The following is a 22,850-nucleotide window of genomic DNA, read 5'->3' on the forward strand; positions in this document are numbered from 1 at the left end:
CTGAGGGGAGACCTTATCGCTCTCCACAACTGCCTGAAAGGAGGTTGCAGCGGGGGGTCGGTCTGTTCTCCCTAGTAACAAGTGATAGAACAAGGGGAAATGGCCTTAAGCTGCACCAGGGGAGGTTCAGGCTGGACATTAGGAAGAATTTCTTTACTGAAAGGGGTGCCAGGCATTGGAACAGCCTGCCCAGGGAGGTGGTGGGGTCACCATCCCTGGAGGTTTTTAAGAGAAGGTAGTTGTTGTACTTAGGGACATGGTTTAGTGGTGTTGATAGAGCTAGGACAAAGGCTGGAGTCCATGATCTTGAAGGTCTCTTCCAACCAAAATTGTTCTATGGTTCTATGATTCTACTTTACCTTGGAAAGAAGGATTTTAACAATACGTGACTCTCTAAACTGCGATACTGCTTTTTGTATACAAGTTGCTAGTGTCACATCTGCACTTAATGTTACATCAAGGTAAAACAGCAGAAAGTAACTACTGGCACTACTGTAGAGTCCCAAAAGCCACCTAAGAGCAGTAGAAAGCAAGAGGAAAGGCATACATCCACATCCTCCCGCGTGCTGAGACTAATTCTTTGTGCTGTCTCAGCAATAAGTCCCGCTAAAACTCTTACAGCAAAGAGAAACCACTTCTGGATGGGGGATTCACTGTGACATATGACTGACAAGAACAAGAACCATTGTCACCCAGCACAGCTGGCGGGGAAGCATGCCCAGTGAGAAAACAAAGTGTGTGAGTCATGATCCTGTTCTTTGATGATTCTCAGCGACCATATTGACCCTTCAGAGCTGAGAATATAAAACAAAACAGCTTTTTTTTTTTCCTTCCTGATTTGTTAAGGGGCAGCACCACTGAGAATAGTTGGGTTTCAATTCCTAAATAGATCTGCAAACAGAATTATCTAGAAAACATTCTTTCACAGACACTAAAACACACAATTTGCCAAGATAAAATATCTAAGTGCAGGCAGAAGCAATGCATATGCCCACAGAGTACACTCAAGAGACAGTAAATGCCTGAGCTACACCTGAGGAACAAGCCCACTGCAAGGCAGTACCAGGCACTAACGTTCAGCACCAGCAGCTCAGTGGTGGGGCAATTTAATTACTTTCTACCACTAGATTAGACAGTCAGCACGGACTGTAATGATGCAATTAGGTAGGCTGAGCAGTTAGACAGCACACGCCTCTACCCGCCGAGCTACAGAAGCAACTTTATTAGCTGGCAGTCGTAAGAATTTTTCAGCCAACAACAGCTAAAAATGGAAAGATGTGATCCCTCATGCTAATGTAACAGACGACATTTTCCCCATCAGAAAGCCTTTTTATTAAAAAAAACCTGATTGAAATGCGAAGGCCCATGCCCCCCCCCCCAGCCCCTCCCCGCAAATCAATACAAAAAAGCCATGGTTTCACAAGACTAAAATTTTAAGCAAATATCACACCCACCTTATGAAAAATGACCTGAGTTTACCTGACATGTTTTAGCCATTATTTAACTGGGAGTTTTAGTCTCTTGCCCACTTCTAGCCAGCCTTGAAGTTGTATCCCCAAATATTCTTGCTTTGCTAATTTGTTTTGCTAATCATTAAATGCATCAGAAGGGATCAACTAAAAAAAGGAAAAGCTAATGTGATATGACATGCATGCCCTCTGAGCGGGAAATTGCAGGACCCATAGCAGCAGGTAGCTTTGGTGCACAAAATATTTCCATTCCAGAGAAAAACCTATTTTTCACAAATAAAATCAGAGCAACTTGCCCTGGCCCCTTCTTTCCACCTTATAAGGTCTTGCAGTAATTCATCCTGACCTTGATTCATTTGTACCAGACGTTCCCTGTAACCTATGGGGTGTAACCACACAGAAGGCATTGCCTGACTCCAGCTACAGGTCAAGCTGCTGAGCTGGCAACCTTCTAGATCCACCCCCTAGATACATACGGGTCTAAACCAGTCCCTAGATCAGAAGCTGCGTCCTTGCACAGGGAATGACATCTCCTCCTCATTTTCCAAGGCGCCAAGCTCAGGGCACTGAGAAGAATGCTCTGTCAACCCCCTGCTTAACCCAGTTCCCGGACACCCTCTCCCCAGAGGGAGCCAATAATCCCAATTCAAAATCCACAAAGCTAGAGCCCCTCAGAAGGAGAGGGGAAATAAAAGGAGACACCCAGGTGGGTCTGGCACACGTGCATGTGTAGCCTTTAAATTTTGCTGCGTACAGTGAATGGTTCCTTCAGTCATTCCCAGGTCTTCTTAATACAACAGACTTCAGACAAGAGAGAGAGACTCAGATGATGAGGACTCTTCTAGACCATCTGAGACCCCACGTCTGTCTCTACTATGGCCTATACTGGTAACAATGAAGGAAAATATTTTAAGGGCAAGTCGATTGAGGGCAGAGGCCAGTATCAGCAACTGTGGCAGATGGTTTATCTGCCCCTTTCAAAACAAGAGAGGGAAGGAAATAGGATCTAGAGAAGAAAAGAGGATGAGAGACAACTAGCAATCAGCAGTTAATAAGCGTTCATAAAGATTTCCCTGTCTTCTCCTCACTGTCCCACAACTCAGTTCATTCCTTCTGCTTATGCAGTGTATGACAAAGAAATACGGACCATCTTAACAAAAGGGTTGAGGGGAGGCAAGTATATCCGTGATTCAACATGTGTGTGATAGTATTTTCCCATATCCATAGAGAGCTCGGGCCCAGCTCTGGCAGGCTGATGCATTCCACCTTTCCTACAAAAAGGCTACTGGAGTATTGTGTAGGTGCAGCACAGGAGTGAACACACATCTGAGAGCGGGTATTTCAGTAGTGCCCGTCCTGCGGCTGTCCCGGAAAGACTTCAGCAAGTACCCAGCCAGCCGCAGGTCTGCAGGCAGCAAGCATTGCAGAGTGGGGACAAAAAAGCCAAACAGGCATTCACCACAATCTGAAGCCAGTGTCACACCCAGCTCTTCCCCAACTCCCTGTTCTGCCCTCTGGAAAACACCCCAAAACCAAGGCTCACATTCCTGAGGCAGGGTATCCTGACAGGCAGCGCTGCTCGAGCTGGCAATGCTTCCTGGGAACTGCAGTTAGCACGGACGGGGATGCAAAGAAGGATCACCTTTTTCATGTCCTCAGAGTGGAGGTTACAACCAGCTGTAGGTGGCCTGACAGAGGCCACCCTGCTGTTGGCTGGTGATGCTGCAGAGCATGCCTGACACCACTCCTCCCTTAGTCATGCCCCAGGCACGTACTCTGATGGAAGCAATGAACATGCCACATTCACCTTGTTACCTAACCTCCCTTCCCAAAGTCAACGAGGCTTTAGAGAACATTGTTTAAAAAAAAAAAATCATTTAAAGGACTAATCTGTGCATTGGAAAAGGATCTCGAAATTAGCAGAAGGACCAACAATAAGGGAAATTGTAATGAAGCATAATAGGATGGAAGTAATCAGAGAAATATCTAGGCTAAACAGCAAAAGAAATGAACTCGTGACATTATTAGGCTGTGGACTTGCCACTCAAGAGGGATAACGGTGCCCCCACAAAAATGTTTTTTTAAATAGCACTTCAGGGAAATATTAAGGGACCAATTTTAACTTTATGTGTCTGGAAAGGGGGCAGGATAGGACTCCATCTCAGCTCCTGTCATAGGCTAGAAAGGGAAAAAGATCTTCTCAGATGCTTTGTATCAAAGCGAAACAGAATTAACCCAAAAGATTCTGTTATAACCACACTTTAGAACCACTACAATTCGGAAGAGTAAACTTCATTTTATGATAGAAACAGACACAAACAAACAGCCCTTTGGCATGAGCAAGGTTAGCTGAGCAAAATAAGTCATCGACTGTATCTGTAACATAGAATTGCTCAGACTGTATTTAGCATTTAAAATTGCCTTTTTCCTCTCTTTTTTTTTTTTTTTTAATGACAAGAATATCCTTCTGAAAAGCATTGTTTAAAGCAACAGTTTTGAGAGCACTTGTATGCATACTATTTACAAACTGCCTCAAAGTCAGAAGGTAGCAGGTATGTCTCACACCTTTTTTCCTCTTCAGAGAGAATATGTGCATATTCATTAAAAGTTCTCGGGAAACCTTAGTTTTATTCCAATTTTTTCCTATGACATTTACGGAAAGCATGATTGCTCATTCACTACACTGGTTCTGTTTGAGGGGGAGAGGATGCGACCAGCAGAGACAAGCAGTCAGCAACACACAGAAAAGGCACGAGAGCTAAATGGACAACGTGACATTTAGATAGATAAAATCACATCCAAAAGATCAATATTGGAATTCTTAAGAGTTACAAGAACAAAATATTTTCCCATTGATTTCTTATTTTAAACTATTAACAGGAAAATGGCTAAAGGTAAATACACTACGGCATCAGTAACACCACCTCTACCGTGGATTTCTTAAAAAAAAAATAAAATACTTGTTTATAAAATTAGCTTTTCCTAACAAGATAGACAAGAGTCACCGCACAGCCAGCCCTCGCTGGATGCTGTTCAGTGTCAGGGTGGGGTTTTTCTGTTTTGTGTTTTAAGTCATAGACGGGATTAAGGGCAGTTTTAAAAGCAAAATTCTTCTTAAATAAAATACACAGAGCAGCAGAACTCTTAACACAAGTACAGTACCTGGGTTCAAATTGTTCCAATAGCAGCTTTTAGAAAGAATCATAAAAATGCTCAAATCCCCTTTTTTGTTTAAATTGACCAAATGGCACCTATTTGCCTGAAGCAATAAAGTAGACCGTGTTCACAAGATAAATCGATAGAAGGAAAGAGAGAGGCTGGGGTTTCAGCTGAAGTTAGGCTGCTGAATGCTGACATTATTGATTTTAGCTAGTTCAGCTGGCCTTGTAATTAAAATGTAAATTTGAGAAAGAGATTATGTCCTGACAGAAACGGTGGGATTAGGGGGAGATAAAAGCCCCTCAGTGAAAATTCAGAGAAAGAGCAAGCACAGGTTTCCTCAGCTGTGTGGATTTAGAAGAAATCTAGCTACTTCAGATTCACTTAAGTTTAATTGAAAAAACGGAGATAGAATATAAACAAGTATTATGGACTTCAACTTTCCTGAAAAAATATAACTTCTGTTTCCCATTTGTTGAACCTTAGTCAAGCTGACTGCATGCGAGTTATATTAGTACAGACCCTCTCTAAGACTGTCAGGAAAACCCAGCAGCTCAGGTACAATATTCCCCCACTTACCCTCCAGAGCGCTCATAATGAAAAAACCTGTACGTGTTTTACTCGGGAAGCACAATAAAGTGCTTTACTGCTCAGTGAACAGAACTTTGCAAAGCTTACTTCACACGGACTCGCAGACCAGAGGGCTCAAGTCAATGCCTGGGGCGTTGCTTCCAAACAGCTTCAGTGTTTCAGGATCAGTTCTGCTCTACCTCTCCGTGCACAAATGTGTGTGTGAACAAAACTAACATAGGTGATCACATGGGAGGAAGATTTCACTATCTCTGAAGGCTCTGCTGCTCATAAGGGATGGAGATTTGAATTATGTCATCCCTCACAGGTATCTGGTCTTTATGAAAACATCACAAATTAAAGGAACATTCAGGGGTTGTGTTTTGCTTTTTGTTTTTTAATTGGGATCAAATCTAATCTCTCTCTACCTAAAAAAAAAAAGTCAGGCTCTTTTCTTGCTAGTATCACTTCATCTACATAGAATTCTAAAACGAGGAAAAAATACATAAAAATATATTCTATGAACAAAATGTTAGAAATATCCACACAGGGATAACACTGACTAAAACACCATTTATTGTGGTAGAAAATTTTCTCTTTAATTTTAGATAGACACAGTTTCTTATCTTACCCTTGAATGCCACTAAACAAATTGCTGTCTGCAGCTACTAGAGAAGGATGATGAAATGCCAGAGGTGCCTTTAGCAAATATTCTCACAACACACAAGCTGTGTGTGCACTCAAAGCAACTTATCACATGGACAACTGCACATGTTAGTATTTCTGTATAAGTTACACTACTTTTCAAAAGTTGTCAAGGGGTCTTTCATAATCAGAGGTTTTAAACAACGAGAAAGATGCCCCCAGCACTCATTTACATTTATCTAAAATTTTAGAATTCTACTTTGGAAATTCAAATCAAAGAAAAAAGGTAACAACTATGTTAGTCAAGTAGAAGAGTTCATAACATTAGAAATACTTCGGTTGGCTTACTGGAATTACAGAATATGTTAATTTGTTCTAATGTTAATTCTCATTAATTAACCCTATTTATTGTGGTTTTACAATCATAGCTAAGAATCAGAATAAAGCAAAGAAGCCAAGTTCAGATCAAAACCTTTCTACACCTTACATCTTGAGCTTTTAACCTTCTTGCTTATCATTCTGCAGACCCTGGCCACTGCAGTTCCTATAAGGTATATTACTATTGCAAACCACTCAGGGTATATTATCAGCATCCTGTGCAGTGACTTAAATTTCTAAGAACTTTAGATGCAGAAGTAATTTATTGAAAGAACTCATCAGGTTTTTTTCATAAGCGTGCAAAGTTATCTTCATTCCAACTACTGAATTATAAGTTTTACTCAATTATCATCCTAAATGTCATATAGAACATGTGTTTGTCCCTATACGGATATATTCAAAACACGCTAATATAATGAGGCAATCTCTCTTGCAAACTTGTAATTAAGTACTTCTAATGTTGTATATGCTAAGAAAAATTGAGATTTTTTATTATATTGAGATATTTGATTATAGCAGTTCAAGACTGGGGTCCTATTTCAATGCTGATATCTGTTATCTATACATTTATTGTAAATCAATGCCTGCTATTTCAATCATGTAACAACTACGTCTGATTTTTTTTTTTAAAAAAGATTTATAGTAATACTAATTGAAATCTTATTCTAAACACTAGACAGCTCTGCCTTAATTGCATGCTCCAAATTTGGGAAAAGGGAACCCAGATTTCACAGGGCAGTGAAAGTTAAAGCAGGTCATTCTGCCTGTGCTTCCCCCTCCAAAACCTGATTTGTTTTTTCCCCTTAAAGAAGTCAAGTAATACCCATAAATCCTTATTTAGCCTCAATAGTGTAATTCTAAGTCTCAAATTCAGTTCTTTAGAACTGAACTTCATACACTCTGAAGTCTGCAGGCTTGTTTTCACTGTGGTCTCCACTGAGCTGTTTCTCTGTGTAAAACTGTTCGCCATGTTTTCCACAAGCAGGAAGAATTCTCGCAGGAAGTTCCTGAGGTAAGGAGACCAGAAAACAGTCAGTAGAACCTCAGCAACTTCATTCCCAAATAATGTAATAAAAAAATACTTGTTTTCATTATGACTAAGGTAGGGCAACATCACTTGGTTAATCACGGTGATGCACATTTTTATGGCTTGTAGCTGATGAAAGCGATTGGCCAGACTGCTCTTCAGACGTGCATCTTGCCCCAGATAAAGTCACCTGACATGTTGTATGAAATATAGCTACCTGTTAGCAGCAGAGGTTGCCGTACCGACCCCACACTTGTGTCCTCTTATTTGCATTGAGCCACCCTTGAATAAAGTCTACATCATTATCACTGCCATGATAACCGAGCTCCTGTGGAAGCCCACACTTAATTTCAAAAGCTATTACAAAACGACTTTTAGTAAGTTTTTCAAATATGCCTACCACCAGGGAACCCTAATCAATCCTAATAAAAGAAAACTAAAAGTATTTTTCTGAAAGAGTAATAACCACTGAAAACAACTCTTTCATTGAGTATTTCAGAGATGTTTAGATGTTGCAGTTAGGGATGTAAACTCAACACTTAGGATTTGTGCTTTTTTTCCCCGTGATTTCCAGAAGATTTTCATATGTACTATTAAAAAAAAAAAAAAAAAAAGACAGAATAGAGGAAAACCTAACTGTAAAACCAACAGAGAATCATTCAATACCAACTAAATCTGTTAGGTGCTTCTATGGAGTATGAAAGCCATCATTTCTTCACAGGTCAAAAAAAGTGATTTCTATTTCACCTTACCAACACTTGCATACCATGCATGTTTTTGCCATGTTTAGCTTTAAATCTGTTATATAAAACAGCAAAACTGCCTTTTTATGGGAGAAACTTCATTTAGATGTAGGATAAAAGACTGTATTACTACTGTACGCAGTAACTAAAAAGACTGTTTTGCTACTTCCTACATCAACAATGAATGAGATAAATAGAGCTAAGGAGGAGTCAGCACAGTGAATCTATACAGCAATACCTGTGGTTAGATAACACGCAAGGCTTCAAATTCAGTGCTGCTGTTCTTGGCATGACACAGATGAAACATTAGTACTTGACCACACAAAGCATTTAGAAAAATCTTTTCTGTAGGGAATAAAATAATCAGATTCCAATAAATCAGTAATTAATTTCCCCTTTTTTTTAAATCCACAGTGATGATTCTATTATATTCCACATTTCTGAGGCAGTTTAGCTTGTAATCATTGTGTCTCCTGCAGGTCTTGATGGACACCAGTCAAGACAATAAAACTTTTAAAACAATACGTGTGGAAGTCTGCTGCTTAAGTACAGACGAGGGTATACCTAGTCAATACGAAGAAGTGCAATTTTCTGAATAAACGCCCCCAAATGCATGACTTACCGCTTCAAATGTGAAAATTCAAGCGGGCATTAGTCCAAGCAGTATCTTATTGTTATTTCTAATCCAGGCTTTTATATGTTCACAGAAAACGCAAAACCTGTAAAAGCCCCACACCTTTAACGAATGGCCACAATAGCAAGTTTATTCACATCTCTAAAATGCTCAGTGAGAGCTGCACTAGAATAGCTTGTGTAGTCTGAAGCATTCCTAATTCTACGTAAAAGAGAGGTGGCAGCTTCTCTACTAAGGAAATAGTCTGGTTTTGTACAACTTATTTATTCAATTGGGGTATAAGCCTTCTTTCCCATGTTGCTATTTCACACTGGGAAAAAAAGCTACTTAACACAGAGAAAAGGCATGACCCAGACACCACCAGATTAGGAAAAGCAGCGTAGGGACATCTAACCCACAAAAGCACATCACTGAGATGGGAAGAAGGAATAATTTCTGAAATGGATAGAACTATCCCTTGGGATTTTAGAACTGCAGCTTTGATTCTGATACAAAAGAAATCCCAAGCAGGCTTTAAGATGCAATATGAACCACTGAAGTAGCTATCAGGGACCTAAAAAATTTTAAGACTCAATCACAAGAAAAATAATCTGATTAACTGGATATGAAATAATGGTTTGTGTTCTGGACTGTACAGTCATTTCTCATATAATTTTGGGTAAAGATGAAACCTGATAAGCAGCAGACTGCTTCCATGCTAATATTCCCAAGTCAAACGGCTTCCTCATATCATCACTTGTAAAATGGCAACAGCACTTCCCTGTACCTCGCAGTAGTACTGCACATGCATGCACTGAGACACAGACAAGAATTATGAACTGAGAAAACCCATTAGCAGACAGCAGTTGCTGGAGGTGGGTGCTTTAAACTAGATCTGAGAATTGTTCCATTTTTACACGGAAAAGCACCTCTCTCAAAACAGATCACTTCCCAAGCGGTTCAGAGCTCAGCTGCAAGCTACACCAAGACTACCAAGGGCAGGAAGGAATCTTGTATCCTGGCATCAGCACCAAATTCTGTCTACAGCACAAGAAGGACGTCCGAAGCCGCGCAGTTCCATCCCTTACCTTATCCACCTTAAGGCTTTAAGCCAATGCAATCAACAGCTGACCAGCAGAGGCTGGCATGTGGGAAATATCAAGTGGAAACAAGATTTTTCTCTCTCCCTAAAGCTGTCTTTTAAATGACTAACACCTCAGCTTTTAAGGGGTTAGCAATACTGGCCATACAAGGGCAATGGATATAAGTAACATCGGTGCAGAGTGCCGAGAACCAGAGTAACTCTATGAAAATGATTTTCACAGCGTTGTTTCTTTCCTCAGCCCAATAGTCCTCTTTAGCAACACGATGTATTTCAAATGGCTCTGTGGTACCGCAGGATGGCTGGTCTCTTGTCTGTTGCAGACATCAGGTGCAAGTGTAAATAAGGATTATACAAATGGGAGGTCATTAAAAGTCTGGTAATGTTAATTTGGCATGACACCCCTAATGGGTTATATCTTCACACTTCAGTTATCTAATCACCTAAATTCTTTTAACAAATTTACATTTCACCTTATACATGGAGATTCAAATTGACTTGTTCCATTCTTCCTCCACCCAAACTGTACCCATGCTCAGTTCATCTTATACATTAAATATCATCATAAATTTTGATGATATCATCATCAACTACATATACACACAGATAATACAGCTACACACCTATATACTCACGCACACAAAACTTCGTCCATCTCTAAATACCTCCCCATTTTTCACAAACTTTTCAGATCTCAGGAGAACCACAAATACACATATGCATCATCAGAAACAGCATCTCAGCTTGAAATTTACCTTTTTGGTAGGATACTTCTATTGTCCTAAGAGAAGTGAAAGGGAATAAAGTGACTCTTAAATAAATAATTTAAATGTTACGTATCAATCCATTTCCACAGTCATGTTTTACAACTTTGTTTTCCTGCTCAGTATAAAAAGTTAATCTGAGGAGCTGTTCACTTTTCTTGGATCATTCAGGAGAAGAAGCAAAACAAGAAAAAAAAAAAAAAGCAGCTCTAAAATGTTCACACCTTCTGCATAACACTGAGATTTTATTTTACCTGGAAGGTTTAACATTCCAGTTAGAACATTCCACTTGCACAGACTTTGAGTTTCTTAGCTCAGAGTCCTCATCAACTAAGTGTGAACTAAAGAAATGTAGCAAAACCCCACCTGGATTATATTATGATAAAGCTAAACTCCCTGCTATTAACTGCACTTGCACATGGAACAAAGCACCATATTAATTAAAGGTGGCTGCCTAAGACAGCCAACTTTTGACGACACCATGCTAACATGAAATCAGTATATTCTTGTCTATTTTAATACGATAATTCACTTTTCTAAATGTGCCAAAGGGATACTTAGTTCGGTTTTGCTCATTAAAAACACATGCAGAACAGAATCCAGCAGAGCAAATATAGTTCTCCATTTTCCTCATGCAGACCTGAACTAGTTACACAGAAGACCGCTGATTTCCACAACAGTTATAGATCAGCTTCTGAAACAGATTTTGAACTAGTAACTGACCAGTTGGTCCAAGAAAGCACCGAAGTACACAAAGATAGAAGAAAGCACATGCTTAAAAGTTTGCCTGAGTTCTTTTCAGAAATTGCTTTGAATGGCAGCAAGAAAAGCTGGATGCCTTCAGGAACATCAAGAATAGTTTACTTCTTTCAAAACACTATTTTAAACAAGCACATCAGATAAAGACCAGCCAAATGTGATCATTAGCTCCTATATAACTACATGTATAGAAAATGAGAGAGGGGTTTTGTTTTCTGATCGATTGTCATCTTCACTGTGTTTTCCTATTAGCAACAGTTCAAATACAAATTGGCCATTTCTTAATCCATTTTATATAGATTTTTAAAATATCCTTGAGTAGATGGTAGGCTTGTTGTTTTATCTTTTTCCATGAGGAAGAATTCAAATAGCAGCAAGGTATTGTGTTAGTGTTATACAAAGGGTGGTGAGATGCTTTATTTTTCAAAACCACGTGTCCACGAGGAAGACAGGGGAGAAAAGGGAGAGGGGGCCAAGATTACAAGCTTTTCACAACTGGAAGGCTGCTACCCCTCTCTTCCATTATATTCCCTTTTTGAAAGTCCCACTGTTAGCAATAATTAGAACTCATTCAGTATCCATTGCAAGACTGAAGTAGTTGGGAAAGCCAACACATACTTGTATCACAACATTTTTTTCCCCACGAACAAAAAACCAAAAAGCTGCCCAGTTCCTCAGTTTGCATCCTACAGCCCTTCACCACTGTTCTGTGTTTTTGTCTCACACACACACCCACTTCCCATTTCACTATCTCAACACTCCCCGTCCCACTTCATCTTCCCCAGCTCTTGCTTGGACAAAGTAAGCACCTACAGACTGTTTCAGGCAACGCCTACTCTAAGAGTTGTGCTAAACCACATTGCAGCTACCTGCTCACCAGGGCACTAGTCTGATCTCAGTCCTCTAGATAGCTGCTAATTTCCACATTTTTTTAAAGGCCCAGAGACATCTACCTCCTTCAAACTAACTGGAAGCAGCCAGCTGGACTTGCTGCAAGTCCTTAGGTGGGGAACGCAGATACACAGATAACCAATGCAGGTCTTACTTCCTAGGGTGTCCTCCTGGCAGGTTCGGTTTAGGTGGGGTAGATGGACTGAGGCACTAGCAGGACTTCACACCTGGAGACATCCTTGAGCTGACCCCAGCCACTACAGGTTATCATTACTGATGACCTTTTGCCATCGTAGTCAAATTTGACAGCAGAAGACAGTAAAAAGGTCACTTGAGCTACATCATCTTGGGTTTACACAGGCACACCCATGGCTTCAGCAAAAAGAAACATTTGGCTTATACAGATAATAGCTGCAGCCTGACTTTTATGATGGAAATCACGGATAAGTTAAAAGCAAGCATGAGCAGGATTGAAAAAGGCACAACATAGCACAGTCTTACACAAATACTCAAGGAGAAACAGAGGAGCGAGAAACTTATTCCAGTGTCCAAGGTTTTTAACTTCTGTGCGGTGGCAGCTACTCTCCCCTCCTCTACCAGGTACTGAAATCTTCTGAATCTTAAAATACAGAGTGCTACACAGAGGTAAAGCTGCAGACACTTAGTAAGCTAGATGTACAAAAGAGAGTAATGCACTGAAATTTAGTTATTTAGGATGAACTTTCTTCAGTAACTCCCCCCTGAATTTCACAAAACCACATTCTATTTTAAAAAAATAATCTTTAGAATGCATTAAGAGAAGGCAAAGTTATATTTTGTGTCTGGTATGTGCTCAGTAGCTGTAATTCTGCACTTGAAGGCTAAGCTCCATTTAAGATCTTACGACAGCAACACCCAAACAAAAACCAGCCGCCTTTGAGCTGTAACTCGGCCACCCTATGGGAGGAAGTGGCTGCGCATCTCCAACTCCTATGAAGGCAGGCGACAGTACCAAACCTTACCCCATCTCACCAGACTGTTACCAGTATTTCTAATATTCAGGCTCATTTACAGCTTTACTTTGCAATCCCTTCACTCCCAGTAAGTATGTGTTTAGCACACTTGTAAGCATACACGGTGCTGCTTCTGGCTCTAAACTACAGTGGGACATGATGGAATGAAATAAGCTTCTCGTCTCAGTTGCTCTTGCTCCTAGAAAGTATTTGTTTATCTACAGCCAATCGCTGCTCCCGTATCTATGTAATGACTTCCTCATAGCAGGCAGAGATTACCCACACCGCTGATCACTTTATTACTTCAGAATGGCTGTTTATTTACTTTAGTGCAGCAGTAACATGCAGGGATAAAGCTTGTCACAGCTGGGCAAACTCACCATATTCCTTACGCAGGTGGTCTGGAATGTAGGGCTCATAACCTTCCTTCTCAGGGACCTCCACAAATTCATCTTCGTCCTCGTCATCATCATCCGAGGCTTTCATCTACAGAGATATTTTTGTTGGTTTTTGTTTTGTTTTGTTTTTAAATGTGAAGACTGCTTTTCATTTCCCTTCACACTGAAAATATTTCACAGACATCTTGATAGCCCTACTGAGACTGCTCTATGTCAAAAGTATTTCCCTAATTATGTATTTAATCTTTATCTAAGATTAGGTCTTTGCTTAACATTTTATCTCTAAAGCCATATTCTATCCTCAGGGCTTCTTTAAAGACCGTTTTATCCATTAGAACACATGCAGTTGGTGAAGTCTGAGAAAGTGTGAAGCTATAAAATAAGACCAAAAAAATCTTAAAATAACGTCAAGATTTTGACTTAATGAGCAAATTATAGCCTTTTCTCTTCTCCTTTGGTTGATTTTACTTATTTAGCTGCACTCAAATAGTCTGTGGCATGTTGAACAGTATCACAAATTGGTTAAGAACTCAAAACTGGAGCAGACAAACAGGAGGGGAAGCTGATGGACTGGCAAGCTAATATTTGCCACAGTAAGAATATTCTGATCTGTATACTACAGTGTTTCATTGCATCCTTCACAGCAGCACTAAAAATAATTTGATACACTAATTTCTTAACTAATCCGGTACATCCCAACCATCCATACCATTAGACTGCACACATTACTATGGTCAAACCCAACAAAACGGCATTTTTAAAATGTGCATTTGGTCTACTCTGCAGTCTAAAATTGACTATCTATGGCTAGCTGAAAAATAAAAATTCAGCTCCTAACAAGTAACCAGGGTAATTAATTCACGTAAGTGGCTTCCTATAGATCATTTCAGCTAACTACTACTGCATATGTGCCAGCAAGTCTACATTTTTTTCCTAAACTCGTTCCATAACTGAAAATTAATTTTTATTCTGTACTACACACAAGCTAAAAGAATCCGTGCCACCTCAGACGTGGCCTGTGCTACCAGAACGGTGAAATGACAAATGCCAACTACCCTAAAAAGGCAGCAGTGATGGAGATTTTATATTTTATTTCCTTTGCCCACCTTAGAAGTCACCTAATTATTAACAACAACACAACAAGCACATTATTGTATGTTTGCCACGCACTTTTACAAGTCTAGGAAATAATAAGGGTACCCACTAAAACCAACCTCACCACAGGCTATCACTTTTTTCAACTTCACTGCAGCAAGCCGAAGAAATAGGTAAGGACTGCTGTAATTTTTACTATTTTCAGCTGCATTCTTTGCTTCTCTTACCACACCTGACTTCTATTGATATTTGTATCAACTACTTATTGTTACAAGCACCGGAGGATACTGCAGGTTTTGCCCACAGCAGAGTTTTCCCAATTTAATTCACTACTCTAATCGTGTGTCACAGCTGCACAGCTGAGTTCCTTCAAATCATACATATACTCTGAAGCCCAAAAAAACCCCTAGAAACCAATCTTGGTTTACTGAATGTAGTTTAAAATTTTAAATAAATAAATAAATAAAATTAGCATTTCTTTTTGGTTAGCATTACTTGTAAGCTGGACCGAACTAATTTCTAATAAAGATCATTAATTGATATTAATACACATACTGATACACTTTAACACATAATGAATGGATGGTGCAAGTTAGAAGTATAATTCTTCCCCTTGTTTAAAAAATGACTTTAAGAAAGCTGCAGTTCCAGTGGAAAAAAAAATTTACTGTCCTAAAGAATAGAGTAGATTTACTTCTGCATTCTTACCAAAGAACACCTAATTAGTCTTTATTTTAAAATAAAGTCCCAGCATAACCATGTTTGAAAGTATCCTGCCACCAGAGACAGGTAACAGCCACAAGATAGTCCCTTCAGCCCAGGTATCACTGCCTCGAGAGCTGCCAGCCTTCGGGCTGTGCGGGAGGATCCTGCACCACAGTTCACTTTTTGTTTCCCACTGCAATAATTTTTCCTCATCTAAAGGAGAGAAGCAATTCAGGCCCTACCTGGCATGGCCAAGACAGACACACGGGGAATCTGACCTCCACAGCAGAAACCAAAACAGAGTTCTAATACAAAGAAAGGGTCAAATATTCTACCACTAATTACAAACTCACAGAGGCACTAGACATGAAAGAACATCTGTGTTAAACTGCAACTTTTAGAAGACCTTCCCAATGGCCTTTAGAAAGAAAAACATCATCAGGTTTTGCACTCTGCACAGCAGAAGCAGGCTAGAGATTGAAGAGAAGTTTGTTTGTATTTTGGTTTCAAAATTCTGCGGGTGTTGTCATCTCCTTTTTTATCTGTTAGTGACAATTTAATAAGTTCAGAAATAACATCCACTCCTATTTCTCCAGCTAGAAGCAGGGCAACATCATATTTTCCACACCCAGGTTCCATTTCTCATTTAGCTATTAAAAAAAGGTTTCACCAAGCTAAAACTTGTCATGGATGATCTCAGTCTACAACTTTGTGCCGTAATGTAAAAGCTGACTTTCACATTATAAACCAGGGAAAGTAAATTCAGTGTATTTCCACAGTTTTACCTCAGAAGTAGTCTGTAAACAAATAAACAGCAATAAGTTCAAGGACTCGAGAAAATATCAAACTAGTAAGAGAAAGAAAATTCAGTTCAGACTGATCATTTAACTTAAACCACCAGATCATACCTAAAATGGTATAATACAAGTACTCACGTGCATGGCCTATGTGGGAGGACTAGAAAGAATCCCAAAGAGTACCCTCTTTAATTGAAATTTCCTCTAATTTGTTCACAAGTTGCTGGAGACACACAGCTCTTTGCACACTAATGTACTAAAATTCAGTGAGATTCATTAACCCTCAACTTGCAAACTGCATTAGAAGCAACTTTGCTATATTACCTGCATGGTCTAAAACTTTAAAGCACGTGAAAAACCTGATGGAGAAAAGGCATAATCAGATGCAAATTCACTTTGTTTAGGTACAATCCATGAACTGTGCACTCAAGTAGTATAGAAAACATTAATCATAGGAAACTGTAATTTTTGTTATCAGTCTAACACTAATCAAAAGGGAAACCTGTCACTACCGCTGACCTGTGAAACGTCCCAATTATACTCTTCGGAAATGACAGGAGCACTTAACTTCCTCACTGAGTAAATGACGACGATCAATCAAGTTTGAATAACAATGAGCCACGGAGCTGAAAATTATTTTTTGTATAGAATCTACCCAGGAATTTATGAAAGGTGAAAAGCAACCCAAGGTTTTAGGGGCATTATGGCTTTCAGCTAGTGCAGTGCATATCAAACACTAAACAGAATTTATGTGTTTTAATTTTCTAAAAGGTAGATGTGGACTTGGTGCTACAATGCATAACATATAATGCCAGATTTTAAATATGGGGGTCATTTTCATAAAATATTATGCTTATTGTTCACACTCTTGAGTTTCCCTGGGGTCTTCTATTAAATCTAGATTTCCTGTAAAAAAAAAAAAAATTAACTGCTTAGCTAACTACAAGGAATTAAGCCCCCTTTTCCCTTCAGACAGACATATAGTCTTTATTTTGATATAATCTTTAACAAGATAAATACTGGGGGTTTTTTACTTTAAAATATCAAAGGTATCACTAGTGGAAATCCAAAAAGTTGCACAGCAGTAGTGGGTAGTTATATCTCAGTTTACTCCATTGCAGTGGTACTTCATCAGAACTATCCCATTTATGCTGCTTTGTTCCATTCCCTTTCTATAGAAAGGAGGAGAACTCATGGGCAACATTACTAGTCAGAAAAGTATCTTCTTTTTTTTTTTAATTCCGCTTTTCAAACATGAAGAAAGCTCCAAAGCAAGCTCTACAGATGCAGTATAGAAGTTCAGCCACTTATTACCTACTTTTCCTCTACAGGTAAACTTTTTCAGTCAATTAAAAAAAATAAAAGCAACAACCCACAATTAAATCAGAAGAAATAAGTATTTAAGACAACATTTTAAGTGGCAGAATTAGTAAATAATAATCCTGTAGGAACGAGTGGTTAGGTACTCGGAAACAAGAAAAACAAGACTATGATCAAAACCAAGCAATATGCTATTTCTAGTGTGCCATAGCTGAAGGGAAGTATAAGCTCAAGTGATAAATACTACAATGTAAAGCTTTTCTTGTAGTGTACAAGATTAAATACCTCTGAGATAAGTAGTCGTGCAACTGCTTGTTTCTCAACAGCCTGTCAAAGAACGTGGGGAAAAAAGGTCCCGTACTCAAATCCATCCTCACTATCAGGTAATACGAGGAAAGTCACTAACGCGGTTCGCGGTCTTGGAGACGAGGGGTGAGCGACCTTCTCTGTGTCGCTGGAGGATGGTCCATCCGAAGGGAGACCAAACAAACAGACTCCCAAACACCAGAGGCTACTCGCACCATCATTGCTCCTCAAGCTGCGTGGAGACGGGAAGTTTTTCTGCTGACTGTTACTGCTCTACAATACTGACATCTATTTATTTATTTATTCATTTATCTAAATGAATCATACTTTTGCAAAACTATGTGGTTGGCTGGTTTGTTTAACACAGTAGTATTCCTGACTAGATATCTCACTGTGAGAGGAAACAGGACTTAGCTAGACAATTTCCAGATTCTTGAGCTGAACTTATTTGCATATCAGAATACAGTAAAAAAAAAATTTTAAAAAATCATGCATTATTTTAATTATAATCAGAGTTAGAACAATGACTCCTCAACCCTCCTAATTTTCATTTAAACTTCAAATAGTGCTGACTTTCCAGCTAGACAAGTGCAACTAAACCATTTGCTCCCCAACTCATTTAAAAAAAAGAAGAAAAAAAGATGTTTCCATACCAGTCTCCATCTTAATAAAAACAGTAAAACCAAATATTGGATGCCAGTAGAAATGCAAAATGTAACTGTATCTTTTGCTTTGGAGTCAACACTCCAAGAGCCTCCAGCTGTTAGTATAGCTCAGTGCAACCACAACTCCAGTTAAATGCCTTGCTCATCCATCCCATCCAGTAATAAACGCAAAAAACCCCTCCACCCACCACACAACACTTGGAAAGATGTAAAGAAAAAGCCTTTGGTCCTTTTCTCAGTTTTATACAAATTGATTGCTACATTCTGTTAAGCGGTTTTAAAAACCTGAGCTTCTGCAATCATAATTAAAGCAAGCAATAAAACCACTGCAATATACAACGCCATCAGTTACAGGACTAGATGTACAGCATTTACTAATTATATTAGAAAAAGGAGGAAGAGAAAAGATAGCACATGAAGAAGTCATATCTACTTACTAAAACACCACTCTCAAACTACAGCTGGGACCATTAAATAAATTTTGCATGGTCTAATTAACTTGGTTTGCAATCTCAATTACTTTTCACCCCAGAAATCACTTTTGTTCAGTTTTATGCGTGTCTGTTTCCCTTTTTAAAAAAAAAAAATGATGTAAGGCATCCTCAGACAAGTGAACTCTAAACTTCATTTGTCTTTCAGCAGGCTTGATGGCTATGCATTTAAAAACCCATTCTATCTTATAAACTAAAAATTAAATGTACTCAGCTGTGATGGTCGTCATTGCATCTGCTATTTATATGCTAATACCCTCACTGGAAGATCTTGCAAATTATTCCACCATGCCAATATCTCATGTGCATCTACTCAAAGCCAACTAAATATTTTTCTAGAGGCAGAAGATTTTGGTTAGGGAACCAGAATATTTATTACCATAGAACCTAGTTAAAGGGGCAACCTTAAGCAAATACATTTTTTATTCGATCACAACAGGCTTCAATCATCTCAAATGAAATCTGCGGATATTCTACATAAGCAAACAGTAACTGGGTAAAAAATAATTTCTTCAGTGCCAGTAACAGAAACTGAATAGTCAAACAGTGTATCTTACACGTAAGGGCTTTTGCAAGTTCCTCCTTTTCCATCCTTCTGTATTATCCAACACAGGATGGTGTGGAAGTAAATGCTGGCATTTTGTCAGATTTCAGAACCATGCTTGAGTTTTCCTGCATGTAACACAAGGAAAACACAAACTACTAGAAGAGCTGTACTTACAGGGACCTGCCACGTACACTCCTTCCCCTTCACTCCGTGATTTGAGCATAATTCAAACCTAGATGACTGCAAATTAGATACGTGGTCCAGGCAAACCACATTTTATGTTTGCCAGTAAAAGTATCACCATTCATTCTATCTGTAGTTGCTCAACAGTACGTGCGCTACCTGGCCAGGCTGACTTCTATTTAGGAAAGCACTTTTGACACTATTTCATCATTTCCAGAAGTTAGTAAAAACATTTAAAGGGCTCCAGCCCAACAGTTAGCCAAAGTACAATGCTGGAGAACCAGTGCACGTTGCCCCAAGTTGCATTAGCAATACAAACCACTTAATGAACCAGTTCCTCTTCAAAGCAATAGCCAGAGCCTGTGAGCATTGTTGCAGCCCTGGGGGGTGCAAGCTCGCTCAGACTTGTGCCAAAGCCCTCGCCATCCCACCCAGTGGTAAACCAGAGCTTGGATACGTACGTTGGGAGGTCCATAGTGCTCCCAGGCATTGCACAACACCTATATCACTCGGTACCAGCTACTGCATCTCTGGACCCTGTCAGGCTCAAGGTCCCAGATAAGCTTAGGAGGGATTTTAATAAAAAAAGCAGCAAAAATTTACTCAAAAAGACCAGTAGGACTTAAGGCACAAGACCGTTCAAAAAACCTTGGATCTTAATGAACCATTGTTCAGAAGAAATTAGCACGCCCAATATCCCCAAAGGACAAGCATGTACATTTACGGCTTAATAGAGGACAGCAAATAGAGGTAGTCTGGAAAACGGGTGCATTTAACCAAACTCTTATCTTGGGAAGATATTGCAAGGCAAGTTTAGCACTACCTTAGCAGTAGCCACTCAAGATGTATCATCAGACGTATTTTCATACCTCACTACTTGGGTTCCTACTATCCACCAAAATCAACAGTACTTGGTTGCATAAATATTCTTAAACCTTAAGAAAGTACATTAAAAAGGCAAAGTTCTCGTGCATAATCCAAATTTTTCATAAAATAAATACCACATTCAGGAGATGTGTAAATTTTATTTAAACTACCAAAGATCTCCAAGTCTTAACAACACCCTTCCTTTCCATGCATCCCAGACAGCTAAACAAGACATCTGCTACCCTTCATCATTAAAGCGAATAAAGTGCCCCAACATAAAAAAAATTGACTCCTACAAAATTTAAGCTGACCACCTACCTTTGACACTTATATTTAATTTGTTTTATCAAAAGTGACCATAGTGTTAGTCCCTTAAATGTCTTCATGTAGTATTTATACCAAAATAAAGGTTACATCTTTCTTTTAGAAGTACAGGAATGCACTTACTGTACATACTTCAGGCACTACATCTTATTGCACAGTAAAAAACCCATATTTTAACAGTAGCATGTCGCATGTTTTTTTCCATCCAGTTTTTCATTCACACTGGGAGATGAGCTGATCATGTATCACTATCAATTTGAGTCCTCTGATTAAGTAAGGACTGACCTTCATAATCAGCTCTGCATTACCCGAGTTTATTCAGTTACTGAAAGGGACAGTCTCACTATCTAAGCTTAATGCTGCTTCAGAGATCTTCTTCTCAGGATTAGGTTCCAGTCAGTTCAGGTCCCTGCCGCAACAGGAGCTCCACTGCTGGTACAAGGGAGGCACTGGGAATCATCAGGGGAGGAAACAGTGATACAACTATCCCTTTTGTTTGCTGCTCATGTTTAGATCATTTTTAAGCCAACCATAAAATCACCACTGAAATATCTAAGCTGCTTCCCTGTTCAGTTCCCACGAGTAGTACAACAGAAACCTGTACAAACACCTGCCTGCTAAGAAGCAGATTTGGTAACTACATAACATACTAAGAAATATCTGGTAGTATTTAATTTTTAATGTTTCAGGAATTATAGAATGGATGAAATAATTTTAACAAAAGAAGAGGAAAGTATAAAATAGTGTTGCACACTCTACCTGTACCTTGGAAACCAAACTTGGTTTCTTCTTAACTCATGGATAACCATGAATAAGGAAACTCTGTGAAGTGCCTGCTCAGTTTTTCATTCATCTAAACACAAAAGGAAAGGTTTGCAGGGTCAAAGACTGAGGTGCGATGAAACCAGCAAAGCTACAAACCAAATGACGTGAAATTACGTTTAGTGATCATGCTCAGACAGGAATGTACCCGGAGCAGAGCTCCCAAGAGGTTTTCCATTCCTAAAAGCAGTAGGAAAACCCTCATTTTGTCATAAAAGAAGAAAGCGGCTGTCGTATAGCACTGCCAGGGTTACAAGTGTTACCCTGAACAGCCACTGTACCTGACTCACCCCTCCCTTCTTCCTGGACTAACTATTTTCCTCCACACAGTGTTCCCTGCACCCCAGTCCAGGTGAAATTGTTTAAAGCCATTGTTCAAGGCTGTAGTGAGGTCCAGATCTGGCTATACCCATTTCTGGACCAAAAAAGTGGTTTTATGGTCTGATAACTCAAAGGCCAACCAAAAATACCTTTCTTTCTGCCTCCACAGAGAAGTCTTTAGGTTTTCCAGTGCTTTTCAACTAGTCCAAGTCATCTATGAGACGATGAACAGCATTCCTATGACCCCCTGAAATATTTCAGGCAACATTCTGAATTAATTTCTTTACGATTCAGAGGCCTATATGTGATAAAAGCTAAATTTTAGAGCTGAGCGGAGGGGAAATCTCACTACTAGTAATTTTCTTCATGAAATTTTAGGAAATGTGATTTTCATCTAAAATCTGATATAACAAGACTCACATTAGCACTCATTAGTGCAAAAGAAGTCCTACTGCATTTGATGGATTACCACCTATCGCTTAGACCAGATCAAACCCACAGCACTAAAACTTTGTACCCACCACCAATGCACACGTGTCCCTGTCTCATGACACAGTCTGCACGCACATACACTGTAAAATCAGTGACTAAATTGCAGCTTACTTCAATGATCACATTCATGAATGAATCTGAACTGCGTTTGTTAAAAATTATTTCAGATGCTGTATTTTAACATATAAATACACACTTTAGTTAAATAAACCTCATTTATTACAGACAACAAAATAATCTATGCAAGACACACATAACTTTACATACATTCCTGATTGGGGATTTTAGGCACAAGCATATCTTTAGCCGTGAATATATTTACCTTAATATTGCTGCATCAACTAAATTTAAATGCGTTAGTACGCGTTCCAAGCCTGAAAATTTTCTTCCTTTTCCATTTTTATA

General features: G+C 39.2%; 1 protein-coding gene across 2 annotated transcripts in view; it reads right to left on the reverse strand.

The window, feature by feature from the left end:
- UVSSA (UV stimulated scaffold protein A) overlaps positions 1–22,850 on the reverse strand; it is a 54,932-nt gene that overhangs the window by 17,053 nt on the left and 15,029 nt on the right. For both annotated transcript variants that reach the window (XM_086464337.1, XM_086464338.1), the window contains exon 7: positions 13,493–13,598. In XM_086464337.1, coding sequence (XP_086320463.1) covers positions 13,493–13,598 — 106 coding nt within the window. The remainder of the gene's footprint in view (positions 1–13,492; positions 13,599–22,850) is intronic.

Source organism: Leptosomus discolor, chromosome 4 (assembly GCF_034619465.1).
Source record: "Leptosomus discolor isolate bLepDis1 chromosome 4, bLepDis1.hap2, whole genome shotgun sequence".
Taxonomy (NCBI): Eukaryota; Metazoa; Chordata; class Aves; order Leptosomiformes; family Leptosomidae; genus Leptosomus; species Leptosomus discolor.